This window comes from Xiphophorus couchianus, chromosome 18 (assembly GCF_001444195.1).
Source record: "Xiphophorus couchianus chromosome 18, X_couchianus-1.0, whole genome shotgun sequence".
Taxonomy (NCBI): Eukaryota; Metazoa; Chordata; class Actinopteri; order Cyprinodontiformes; family Poeciliidae; genus Xiphophorus; species Xiphophorus couchianus.
Window position 1 is genome coordinate 6,251,982 of NC_040245.1, and position 14,412 is coordinate 6,266,393.

General features: G+C 37.1%; 1 protein-coding gene across 10 annotated transcripts in view; it reads right to left on the reverse strand.

Moving 5' to 3' along the window:
- The window catches only part of tenm4 (teneurin transmembrane protein 4), a 220,864-nt gene that overhangs the window by 79,515 nt on the left and 126,937 nt on the right, over nt 1-14,412 (reverse strand). For all 10 annotated transcript variants that reach the window (XM_027998909.1, XM_027998907.1, XM_027998905.1 and 7 more), the window contains 4 exons: nt 12,791-12,892; nt 11,270-11,464; nt 8,919-9,119; nt 41-226 (listed from right to left, as the gene is read on the reverse strand). In XM_027998909.1, the coding sequence (XP_027854710.1) occupies nt 41-226; nt 8,919-9,119; nt 11,270-11,464; nt 12,791-12,892 (684 nt within the window). The remainder of the gene's footprint in view (nt 1-40; nt 227-8,918; nt 9,120-11,269; nt 11,465-12,790; nt 12,893-14,412) is intronic.

A 14,412-nucleotide genomic window follows, 5' to 3' on the forward strand; every position in this document is an offset into this window, starting at 1 on the left:
CCCCTCCCCTTAACAAAACCCCAGCCTCCTCTCTTCATACCAATGGTGCAGTGTTCTCCGTTCCAACCAGGACTGCATTCACATTTGCCGTCCTTGCATGTGCCGTGCTCGTTGCAGCGCGGGTGACACGCCCTCTGGTCACACCCGGCGCCCATCCAGCCGTCGTCACAGCGACAGGTGCCTGAAACACAAACGCCGTGGCCTCCACAGTCGGCTGCACAAATCTCTGTGGGAGACAGGGACACAGAGGAAGACAAAAAAGACCGACAAAGAGAAAGAAAGGAGGGGTGGGGGTAGGAAATGGGAAGACAGGGCGGTGATGGGACAAGGCAGAGGTGGAGAGAAAAAGACAAATCCAGAAGTTATTGTCAAAGAAAGGCGGCCACGCTCCACTACCTTGTCTGATGGCAGCTGAAAAGAAATTCCTGCACCTCATAGGGACAATCCTTTTTTGACAATACAAATCTAATAAGTCCATTACCGAGAGGAGACGAGATTTGTGTGGCCTTAGCAGACTTATTCTTCTTCACTTCTTCTGTTCTTTATGTTTTCTCCTTATTTGAACCACAAAATGGCTAAAGAATAAAAACAAACTACACAGATGGAATTTTTTTAAAAAGCCTACAAATTTAACAGTCCATTAATTCAGATAAAACTCAAACATTATTCACTTTAAAACAGTGCACAGTTAAAGGCTTTGCCACCGGTTTGGCCGTGGGCTGAAGCAGACGGTAGAAAGCGGAGTCCATGGACATTTTCTGAAAGGTTTTTATCCAATTTATTTTTGCATTATCTTGGGTAAGCTGATGTAAATAGCAAACTTTTTGCAATAATTGTCAAAGGGTCAATTATAAGTTTAGTTTTGCTATAAGGTATGAGCATTTTATATTAAATAGAGAACTCTGTGTACTTTCTGTATTTTTATCTTATCAACTCCAATTTAAAATATATTTTTCAAAAGCAGCCTGTTGTTTTTCACTACTCTCTGGTGTTGAAATTTCCTTTTCTGTGTTCCACAACAGGAAAACCTTTTTTGTGCTGCAAATCTAACAATTCGCATTTAATTAATGGAATGAAATATAATCAAAATTTGTTTCACAAAAACTGAAAACATATTGCTGCCACATTTTCACACTCAAATTATCTTGAAAATCCAAGGTACATGTGTTGATATTAAAAAAAAAGCATTTAATGTTATAACTTTTTGTGCTTCCCCCTTCCCCAAAAAATAAGACTTTAGTTACTAAAACTACAAAATAAGGGGTCAACCTTTCTGAATGAGTAGTAAACTCAATAAATGTATTCATAAAGAGATTGGAAAAAAATATGTTGATCTCTATCTAAAATGTTTTTGACAAATATTTCAAACAGAATTCCTTTATATCCCAAGGAATTAGGTGAAGCAATTAATTTACAAAGACAACTTATCAGAATCAATTATCAATTGATTTTTTTAATCTATACAGCAGTTAACAACAATCAACTAAGGTGACGAAAGCACTGAATGGTAAAAGTCACATCACAGGAAAAAGAAAGCACTATGCTGATGTTGCTAGCTTTTGACACTCCAAGCCTTGAATAATCAACCCCTTTACTGACAGTTAAAACAGAACGTAATGAAGTGTGATTTTCCACTGCAGGATTTAAAAAGGACACTTTAAAAAGGACAAGATTTAAAAAGGACAATTACAAAATGAAGTGCTACATTTGCTTTGGGTGACTTTTCATCAATTTCCACAGTTTCTGAAGCTATCCTGCAGTCAACTTCTCTTTAAAATTAAATAAATTCACTTTAGATACTAATGTTGTAGTACTCCAAAATTGGAGTACCGTACTACAACTCCAATTGTTGTAGTACAATTGGAGTACTGCCAGTTTATCAAAACTGTGATAAACTTGCAGTTATTACAGTTTTGTGATAGCTGTTTATGTGTTAACATTTTTGCTTTCACTAGATGTAAAATGTATGGTTTCAAATCCAAGCAATAACATTGACTCATTGCTAATTATGTATTTTTGTCCCACGCCATTCCACATACCCCAAGAAAGTGAACAGTAGTGGTCTGAGAAAAGATGTCTGCAAATTTATCAGTAGGCCCAATACAATTTGGCTACTAAGAATCAAAGAAAATATCTGGAAAACAACTTCCAGTAGGAAGAATACAGTGACCCGTAAAATCCACGGCGCTCCGCTTTCAGAGAGACTGTGGTGACTAACAAACTATTATAGTCTCTTAGAAAGGAAGCGCAAAGAAAAGTAAGCTATGTGTAGGTGATGTTAGCAAAGCTAGCTAGCTAACATTAGCAATCTGCCTCTGTACCAAAATTCTTTCTCTGCCTGTCACACATAGTGATTTAGTCAACTAGCTATACATATTAAGTTACACTGTCTGTGTAGATTATACACTGTATTCTTTAAGAAACTTTCCATTTCTTGTCACCTAGCTTGGTGCACGTGCTAACATGCGTCCTTTCTAAAAGCACTATACATTTAGTGACATCACATAAGGCCTAAGGCAAGTGATGAATTTCTGAAGATAATGAAAGTTTGCTCAGCTTTGCCATCCACAGTAGTATTAATTTTGGCTTGTGAATCATCAGATTTAAAGTCTGAAAAAAATAAATAGACTGAGTTGCAGGTCAAACACAACTCAAATGGACCTAAATCTATGAAAAGTCAATCATCCATTATAATATTCATAAACATCCAGTTGATAACCCTGTCTTTTGTGCCTCTTGTGATGTCATCAGACCATATACCAATAAAGTATAAAGCTTTTTCTTCAGAGATTTTTGAAAGCTTTTAATTTTGCCAAATCTTGTGGTGAAAATCCATACTTACTTATAATGTACAATTGTTAGTGGAAAAAAAAGTGCTCCAGTGCTCCAGTCTTTTAGTCAATATACTTTTTCCATTTTCTTTTTTAGAGCTTTTTGAGCAGAGGAGGAGGTACATTCATGAACTGCAGAAGAATGACAGAGAGCCACAGTGAAGTCTGGTCCTGCTATTGTATGGCAGCTGAAAGACCTCCCTGTCTGGGTGTGATAGAGCCCGGGACTTTACCCTCATCTCATGAACTCGAGGGAGAGCATGACAAGTATAAAGTGCAAAGAAATTAAACACTGACAGATTACTTCTGTGTCTCATTGAAATGTTAACCTCTTTATTAACTATTCTGTGGTAAAAGAGGGCTTAGTAGTATGGGCAACAATGAACAATATTATTACTGGCTTATTAGCCAAACCAATTCATGTATGACCACAGGGGACCAAACTGGAGGTAAAATCTTTTAATAAGTCAATTATAGCATTTGCGGTGCCTATTTTGCCATTGTAACAAATTGAATCTGAGTGTTATTTTTCAGTCAAAAACCCTAACATGGTAACAGTGTGTAAAAAGCTTTCATAAAGAATCTCACCCTGCTCTGCTAATTATAGATCAGCAAAAACTCTGCAAGTCCTAATTTCATATCTGACTTCTGATGCATTAAGTATGCTAGTAGTGTCTGGATAATTGCCTCCAAAGAGCTTTGAGCACAGCCAGCGCACAAACAGAGATTACTGCATAAGCAAATAGAACATATGGGAATGATTCACTCATAAAACATTTACACTGACTTAAAAGTTTTCACACCCTCTGAACATTTCCCCATTAAACACATATGCACATTGTACATTTTTAAACCAGCCTACAAAGTTGTGCATTCTTTACACTATTTTTTATACTTCAGATTGTTAAGAAATATTTATGAAAATGTTAAAGAACATTCATCATTTTTAATCCTGCACAAGTGTGCACTACAACTGATCTTTCACTTAAAACCTCACATTTGTTTTAATATGTCAACAATTGATAATTTTGCAAGCCGACTTTCACATTCTCTGGAGATAAAATTACATTTAAAACAAGACGCTAATAAACCAAATAAACATCTAGAGATCTCATTCACACATGCTTTAAAGAAAAGAGGGGAAAAAAACAGATGCTTGCAGTTCACTGGAATGGATATTGGTCAGAGAAACCAGAGCCAACGTGATTTTCACACAAATGTTCAATTGGAACAAAAAGGGAACCTTTACAATAATAAAGATGCAATTACCACCTACAAATAAACTCTCATTATCTTTGGCAAGAGGAGCTCACACAATGAGAAACACCTATGCTCTTATGGTAGCTGTTGCACAAATGGATTGTGTAAACAAAGTTTCCTCTGGGTGGGAGGAAATGGTAAAAATGGCATAAAAACATACATAAAACCTCAGGCATACTTTTATTGGTAGTAACAGAATTACTACATGCTGTGTACATTTTTGGTATACAGCTCCAAAGACAGCAGAGAAAAGAGGTTTGTCATATAAAAAGTATACAGGAAGAAAGGAAATCAATTTCAAGTATTCTGAAAGCTTTCCATGTTTTCCGTCATGGTGTAAGGTAATATGCAGCTTTCTGCAGAACCCCACAGCATAGCTTACTGCTGTATTAGAGCCCAGAAAGCTCTACAATGAACAGGATAAAGGAGGATAAAAAGCCAACTCATCATCATTTACAGAGCCTTTTCTCTGCAAGGCACAGCCAGACTAACTGCCCATTTCCCCCCAAATCCTTAGGATTACCTAATAGGTCATCATGTCTGCTTGGAATACAAAAGGGATTCGTGGATCAGAGAGGCTGCTGCTGTACTAAGGCTCTCATTTCAGAATGAATTATGTGAATACTAATTAAAGTAGACTGAAGCTGTAAAACTGGATCTGATTATCAACACATCAGAAACCTGCTGAACCAAATATATCTGAAAGGAAACAATAACAGATTTCACAAGAAGTATTGCATTAGCATTTATTCATCAATTTACTGACTGTAGACCTAAGTGGCAGACAAATTAATGTAGATGAATCCGTTTTAGTGATCTTCTACACCATTATGTCGTCTTTACTGCCAAAAAGTCTCTTAAATTCCTTTGCTTAGGGCAGAGACTGGCCCCCAAGATGGATAGAGCAATCTATCTCTTTCCAACTGAGAACATGGATTCTGACTTTGAGTTGACTCTCATTCCAACTGTGAACCACTCTGGTGCATGTTTAAATTCATGGGAAGAAGAAGCCAACAAAACCACATCGTTGTGAAAAAGCAAAGCTGAGACCCTGACATCTCATTTCGCACTGCCGTTTCTGGCTTCCCAAATGGCGTCTTGGCATGCACCCTTGTGGGAAGCGGAATTATTCAGCTGGCCGTTCACATTCCCATTTCTGTAACATTCTGCATACGGCATGAGTGACACATGCCTAACAAGAAGATTGACATGGTAGACTCCATAAACATGTTCATTTTTACCAGCCTGTATATGGCTGAATGTGAATAGTGAGTAAATATATATGGCAAAATGTCACAGTCTTCAAAAAACACCTAAAATGAACACTTATGGCCCCTTTCCACTAGACTCTATCAGCACACATTAACTTGGCTAAACTTCACTCCACACAGTTTGGGTGGTTTTTCATTACAACAGAGTTGTGGGTTGGGTCATCATATAGTTGGGTGGCCCCAAAGTTCAAAAGGTTTTTTTGCGTCTCTTACTACTGTAGTTACCTCTACAAAATGCCTTGGGAGACAAAAAATCTTAGGCTATGTTCACACAACAGCTCTTGAAGCTCAATTCTGAATCTTTGCTGAAATCAGATGTTTTTGTGTGTGTGGGTGTTGTGACTGCAATTAGGCTTCTGTGTGAATGGCTTATGACCCCAAAACAATCAGACAAAATGCGACAGACTGCAGACTCTTTGAAAACAATCAAATACGTTTAGCACCACATACGTAAGTGGCACAAATCGGATTCTTTTTGGGCAGGTCAGAATTGGGCCGTTCAAACTGCCACAAATAAGTCATATATGGGTTGCATACAGGCAAAAAAAATAAAAAATCAGATGTTTGCTCAAGTCTTCTCCAGTCCCACAAAAAAAAAAAAAATGCATACCGGAAAACCAAATTCCCATGAGCCCTCTCAGCTAAAACATGGTCCATTGTTCCATGGTTACACGTTGAAAACCACATAGCTTCTTCTTAATCTGAGGTTCAACAACCAGCAGGGATCTGCACCTCCAGTCCTCAAGGGCCGGTCCTGCAACGTTTATATGCATCTATGCTTTAACACACCTGAAATGTGTGATGCTTTTTTGCTCTTTAAATCTGGAACAAATTTCTAGAAAATTGCAAAAGCGTTGAAACAGACTTACTTTAAATCAAAGTTAAAAATCCATTTGTTTAGTGTTACCTTTGATTAATATCTAGAATATCATTAATCAAAGTCTTTATTCAAACTTTTCATCACTTTTCTTTATTTTGCCAAAAGACCGTGATGTTTCTTGCTAGCTTTGATTTGACTTGTTGCTGAGATGTTACGTACAAATAAACCTGTCCTGCCTTGATAGTTGGAACACACTTTATGGTTTTCTTTCTTAAAAATAGGAAACAATTGTCTGTTTCCTATTTTCTGTCGCTGTAGCTGTTTACACTGTTGAGGTGTGTCAACCTCAACAGCTCCATAATGTCCAGCAGCTTGGGACTTTTCTGCTGATGTAAGAACAGGAGCTTTTCATTTTTATTTCAGTTGTGAGATGGAATATTTTACCTTAAAAGTTTAGTTGAAATGTACCTTTTCTTGACTACCAAGCGAGAACTCTCCTTATGGACTTAATGAACACAATGGAAACATCCTTCCAGAGCAGAGAAGAAAAAAAAACAATTCTTAGCTGTGAATGTTGCAAAGTTGTGAAGATAGCAAGATCTCGAGAAACCATTAACTTGCATCATTCCGCTGTCAGAATACCTGCTTTGCTGTGCATCTTTTCCTCCAATCGCAGCTGCCACCTAACCATGCAGAAACTAAAGTAGGAAACCGTCCATAAAAGATGTAAATTAAGAACAGAATCAACAAAAATGTGATTGCTAGCTTTGGACTTCCAACTGATAATTGATGAGTCTAATTTATGCCTTTACGTGAGACATTTTCTATTAAGAAAATCACCAATGCTCACATCTCTGCTGAGCCTCGCAATTAGCAAAGTTGATCTGAATCAAGCTGGGAGATAAATTTGGATGCAAGAGTGATGGGATTTTACAGAGGAAGTGATTGAGACATCAATTGTGCTACATGTTGTTGATGTTAGTTGTCAGTTGTGATAAATTTAGGCTCTGATGGGCAAGAGAAAAATATCACAAAAATTTAACCAGATTTGATTGCTTACTGTCAACCTCAAACTGATTATTGACGGGAATCACTGAGGCATTTGTGAGTTTGGAAAATACAAAATGTTTACCTCAGACAGAAAAGCCTGATAATTATTAGAAGAAACATGTAATCAGGCAGTAATGCATTTACACACAACAGTGGAGTTAATCAAAGACTGACAGGTTTCTAAAAAAATAAAGGTTGTTTTCATTTTTTGTTGTGATAAACTGCACAACAAATGTTTATTGGATACCTTGGTAACGATGTGTGCAAAGCAAAATATTTATAAAATTAGCAAATTAACAAAATCTTTGGAGCCAAATTTCAGAACCCGGAGAGAAGAATCTCAGCACCATCTGTCTAAACTTTCTTCTCTGTAGCTTCAGGTTTCCTTTACGATTTAGCTGGTCGTGAAAAGAGGTCTAATTTTGTGTCTGATGAATTATTTATGTGTTGATCTGGACATGTTTTGGGTCATTGTCCTGTTTAAAGATCCAGTGTTGACCCATTTTCAGTTCTCTGGTCAAGGCAACCAGATTTTCATTTAAAATCTCTATCTTTTTTTTAAAGGGTTTTGACTCTAACAAAATTCTTTGGTCTTTGGGCGACAGACATGCCCAAAACATAACAGATCCTCTACCCTACCTACCAATGGGCGTGAGATGCCTTTCCACATATTCACAATTTGTTTCATACCAGAAAAAAGTCAATCTTAGTTTCGTCTGATCAAAGCACACATTTCAAGTTGAACTTCCAGCTGAGGTTAGCAAATAACTATTGATGCTGAAAAATATAAACACTATTAATTCAATTTTTCTTCCTTACATACAAAAGTCCCAAGTCAGAACTTCTGTGTTGTGTTTAAAGTACACCTGTAAATCTGACAGACGAGCGACATCCGCAAACAAGAGTGATGGATGGCAAAACTGCTTCTCTTTGGCCCCTGGTAGTTAATATTTTCTTCAAAAAACAATCTGATTGGCTGCTGGAAAACACTATTGTTCTGTGCAAGTTGAGGTATGAGGACTTATTCTATCACCGGAGCAATTCAAGCCTAAAATACTGTCTCAATGCAGAGCAGGTTGCAGCAGCACAAATGTTCCCAAAACCTTGTGTCAGCATCCACAGTCCACATTTTTAAAGAAGTATTTGTTCAAAGTAATTGCACAAATGATCAAGAATTACTGATCATGATCAATCCGGATCAAGAAAAGTTGAAGGTATAATAACATTATGCACTAATCGGATGGTTGAATAACCCAAATCTGATTGGCTGAAAACAATAGATTGAAAACAATAAAAATATTTGTTGCTGGGTTTATCGGACTATTTCTTCAATAAATTACCAACAGAAAGGGTTTTTGAACTGTACAATCTTATTTTGGTGATATATGGTGATTAATTGTGATTAATTAATCACAAACCCTACACTTAACTCAATAAAAAATTCTCGAGTCCCACCTCTAAATAAAATAAGCCATATCAAAATATGTTATTTTCAAACTAATTTTGCATTTCAATCTTATTCTTTAGAGCAAATATCTTTGCTTCATTATTGAGAAGAACTGGTTAACAGTCAACAAGACGATGGCCTGATACCATCGTTTTGTTTTTCTACCTTGCAATCAGAGCTCAGTTGGCTCCTACAAAGGAAACCCTGCCAATGTTTCCTCTCATTATGGAAGTGCTTACCTGTAGAGCAGTCGTGGCCCGTCCAGTTGGGATCGCAGCTGCAGGTTCCAGTGTCTGCCAGGAAAGCTCCATGTCCAGAGCACTGGTCCATGCAGGAGGCCCTGGGGCTTTCACATCCCGGTCCTCCCCAGCCGATGAAGCAGTGGCACTCTCCCTGGACACAAACGCCTCGGCCCGAGCACGTTGGATCCAGGCAGTCCACTAAAAGCGTTTCGACAAAGGGGAGAGTGTTAGACACACCAGTCACTTACTGTTTCTCTCTTTTCATAAGGATCCTGGCATCTTTTTCCTTTCTTTTTTTTCTCAAGCCTGAGCAGAATGACAACAGCAGTGGGCTTCAGCTCAAATGCAGCACCGACCAGCTTAGCACATGAACAATGAAAGAACAGAGGGAGCAGACAGAAAATACAAATTTTCTTCTAAAAGCTGGAGAAAAGATTTACATGGAAGCAAATTAAATGGCTGTTTGCTTAGTTGGTGTTATGGCACAAACCTACAGGTTCAGCCCACACTTCTGCTGGCGTTCTCCATTTATTTTGTGTAAAAAAAAATTTTCTCAAGGGACAGCTTTGCCTATTAAATATATAGCTGGAAAAAATAAAAGCCACATTAATTTAGCAAAAACGAAAAAAAAGTAAAGCCTACATTAAGTGGATGTAAGTAAGGAGTAAATAAAAGTCTATAAACAGACTTGTACGGCAAAAAAGCGTTGTAAGGTCCAACTCATAGGTGCCTTTTACTGGCTTTACTTTCCTCTGTTTTTTGTACATTGCTCAGTGCACACTCCATTATTTCAGTAAACAGTGAATAGGCAACTCATATCTCTCCAGCGTTGCACATTTTATCATGTTATAATGGAAAACGTCCATGTTTTTTGTTAGAATTTTATGAAAGGAAAAATAGTGCATCACTCTAAAGTAGAGAAAATAACATGGCAAACTTTTTTTATTTATAAAAATAAGAACAGTGTAGTATGAATTCCGACACAACTGCAAACCTACCAAGACATCCATCTAAAATCGACAGGCAGGGAGAGTATTGCATTGATAAGAAAAGAAACCAGAAGGGCATTTGGCAACTCAAGACCAGCTGCAGAGGATTGTCATGTCAATGTCTACTAAAGCTGCAGGAGGTAACTTTTATAAAAATTAGTTTTTTTTTTACATATTTGTAAAATTTGCCACTATGTCCTGAGTTTCTAAGAAATCTGTGAAGAAAATTGAGCTCATTTGCCTCCTCCTTGTGGTTCTACTGCCCTCTGCAGAAATAAATCACTCCTATCCTGGTCACAAAGATACTTGGCAAAGGTTTGCAAAAAACAAACAAAGAAATAGACATAATTTTCCTTTAAGTTCAAAATAATACTCTATTTCGGTTTGTTATATAAAATCCTCAGAAAATACATTGAGGTTTTGTGGTCATATTACATGACATAACCATAAACATATTTGCATGGCAATGAAAAAGCCTTTCCTCTTAATCGCTCCATCACTGACATTTCTTGTTTCCAGGGAGCAACGGTCGCAGGAGCGCACAATCACAGAATCAGCATTCTCGCTATAAGTTATTTGTGCACAGAGATGGCAAATGGATGCCAAGTAGGAGCAATGTCTAGCCTCTGAGAGCAGTAGGCCACACCATGGCAGGTCTCCTTTATCATAACAAAAAAATGGATATAAAGACTGTTACAGCTAGACAAACGGGATCTCTCGCCTCTTAGCAGATGGTTTGGGCTCAAGACACAAAGATCAGAGGCTAACTGACAAGAAACTCTCTCCTGGCAATTAATCATTTCTGCTGAAGGTCACATGGAAGAAAGGTAAAAATGTTAAAGGGCCCTTGTGCACATTCCCCTCCACTCCTTATGGCTAACACTCCACCTAAAATAGAATGGGGGTCTATGGATGTCACAAACCCCATTTATCAAAGTCCCAGAGTCCATTTTTCATCTTGAAATGAGAGCCTTCAAGAGCTGACAAACACAATGGCTCCTTCAATCTTATCTAGTCAAACCTTATCCAGCAACAAATGAAGGTGGAGTTCCCCCTAGATTAACATCAGACTTTATTGTCTCAACTTCAGACATTAAATGCGCTGTTTTCAACCAGAATATTGCCTCATGACGCTGATTTAACCAGGCAAAGTCACATATGATGTATATTTCATAGATTTATGTATATTCCCTTCACTACTGAAGAGTTCAAGCTATCAAGTCAAAATAGAAACCCCCACACATGAGTGCACCTTTTAAATGTCTAACTAATAGGATGATAGGATGTTATGAGCTGGAATCATATTATGTGGAATTTTACTACGTTAAGGCAAGTTAAAGTGACTTTCAAAACAAGCACCTTCTTCGCAGTTCTCCCCTTTGTATCCAGGGTTGCAGATGCAGGTTCCCCCAATGCAGGTCCCATGGCCACTGCACGTGATGTCGATGCACTGGCTGGTGGGAACATCACATTCGGAGCCCTTCCAGCCGCTGTGGCACATGCAACGACCTTTAAGGTATTGACCATTCCCACTGCACAGCACCGGACAGGCAGCTGTGAACAGAACAAAGGACAGAAATCCATTTAAATGGAGCGCTCACTGTAAAACAAAAGCCTCATCTTACAAAAAGTGAAACTTATAACAAATTAGTGATTCTGTTGCAGTCCTTCTCGCAACACATGGTGGCAAAATTAACTCTGATTTTTGTCCAGACTTATTTTTGTGAAAACCCATGTGTTTTTAAACTTATTCTACTAATTCATAAAAGCTGCCTGAATGCAATAAACTGAATGTAATTCTGAATACTGAGCTAAAGTGTACAAATCAGTTCAAATACTAAAAGCCTAAAACTTTTGAAATCAAATGAAAACAAAATCTGTTAAAGTCAAATGCTACCTGTGTTCAATTTATAGAAATTTAGACAATTTATCATAAGTGTGAAATTAAAACATGCTACAGAATAGCTTGAAAAGCTAACATTAGCTAAGATGCTAGCATTACCTACATTGCTAACTTTACCTAAAATCCTAACACGTTCACGCTTACCTAATGGACAATGCTGTGCTAGCATAAGTTAATATGCTAGCACTAGTCATCAATCATTAAAAATGGGAAATGATCTGAATGGTATTTTCAATTGAAAGTAAGAGGAACAAGATTAAAGAACAAGATGGTTTATGTTATCAAAAACAGAATAGTAGAGAAGTTAATAAAACTACAGCCTAGCAGAAATCATAATCTAGTTAATAGCTGAAAGTTTTGATATTTGAATATTACAGGAGTATTTAAAGGTTAAAAAGACATAAAACAAATCTGATACCAGCGAAGGAAAACACCACTGTACTCTAAGTTTAGAAATGGGGAAATTTAGGCAAGGTGATGTTGTCTTCAAAACATAACTTGACTAATGAAGAGGAGTGGCTAAGAAAATTAGATTTCTGTGTCACATTGCGATACTACAGGCAAACAGTAAGTCAACAAGGATTCTTCCACATTGCAATACAAAAAAGAATAAACTACAAAACTGCACCAGTATTTTTTTTAAACATCTAGGGATGGTAGTTTTGTGGATTTTTCCCTCCAAAACTAAACATAACTCATCATTTTAAGGCATTAAACATAAAACAATTAAACAAAAACAATTTTAGCCAGGTACTATGTGAATCTGCTTGTACGATACACGCTCTTTTCTAGTAGAGACAGAGGCAGAAATAAATAATTTGGTCTTGATTTGTAATGTGTGAATTACAGTTAAATGTTACAATAAGATAGAAATGACTCTTCCCAAAGCATAAAAGCCATAAAAGAGATTATCATATTGACCTAAAATATATCTGAATGATGGGAATAAATATGAACTATGAGAGGAGATGACTCACCTCGCCCACAGTCGGGCCCTTTGAATCCTAAAAAGCAATGGCACGTTCCAGAAACACAGTCACCATTTCCAAAGCAGTTGCTGGGACAGTCATCAATGGAATCTACAAGAGAGCAATCAAGAGATTTTCTGAGTAACATGATTTGAAAAAAAAGAAAATTTCATGCCACTCATTTCCTTCTGCTGATTATTTCCCTTTGCTAATGACAGTGATGAGAACACGCTCCATCAGCCCCGACGTTTATATTTCACTGCATGCAACTTGTTTGAGTGTTACTTATGTTCCACACAATTGGGCTGATTCATGGGCAGGGAGAACAAGTAGTGATTACTTATGCCTGGACTGAAATGACAAATCATTCCAGTTCTCAAAATTTCCAAATTACCAAAATGTTGAAAAGACCAACATTACCAACATTTGATAATCCTAATTTGAAGCACTGATTGCTAAATGAGGTTAGCGACTGTGAAACCTGCACGTTTTCATCCCAGTGTTTTGTGTCTTTGTTCTGCTGTCAGGGAAGGTATTTACAGAAACTGTGAGAAAGCTGAAAAGAACACATTGTATTCCTTCTCTGCCAATTCATCAAGTGGTGTAGTCTTTAAATGCAATATGTAAATCAGTTTTGCATTTATAAATTAAAATTCCACAGGGACGCAATAATTTTTTTCCTTGGCATCTTGTCTAATTGTAGTTGGTCTGCAATCACATGAGTAATTTACAGCAGACTCATAATAATTCATGATAAATAGATCATTTTCAATGCAGTTAATAGTAACTTTCAAGCTATGCAGCGAGTCAAGAACGCAGTTGATGAATAAACTTTACATTCTAAAATAAAGATAACCTTAAGGTTTAGTCAAACTACCAAAGATAGTGATTATGAAATGGACTTGTATAAGTTTCCTTTATGCCACCTCACAGCAGGACTATGTGTGAAGAATAAGTCCAGAGGATTTTCTTTTCCCCTTTAATATGCCACTGGTACTCTTTTCAAATAAAATTGATGTCAATCTAAATGTTTTAGATGTTCTCTGCAGAGTTTACTATTAATGTGTGTGGTTGCTTGTACTTGTGACAGTGCAATGACAATAAAGTTGAATTCTATTCTAACCTTTACAACAGACCGAAAATCTCAGGTGTGTTTTAGGTTATTAGTAACCCATTTTTTTAAGAAACACTCTTGTAAGTAGAATTTGCATTACGTTGTGAAAAATCTATATTCAGGGTTCCTACACTCAGTGTTAGTATTCCATATTTTTCAAATTTTGAAGTTCTGAGCATCTCAGAAAAGTAGGTAACTGACAAAGTAAAATTCATTCCACAAAAGTTTGGTGTGAATTCATGGCAAAAACTTTGAGGTAGATTATTTTTATGTAAACAGTACTGTGTCACAGACTGCCAAGACACCTTAAATCTGCTATAGTTGTCATGCCAGGCCCACTAAATGGTGCTGTGATTATAAAATGACGTCAACATGTGCATGCTCCATTGAGTATCTGCATTAAAAGGACATTGCATTTCCATCTCTGATGAACCAAGTGCTCATGTAACACATACATATCCCATATCAGAGAATGATCAGAATGTGCTGAACTGAAATTGTTAAGCACACATAGCAT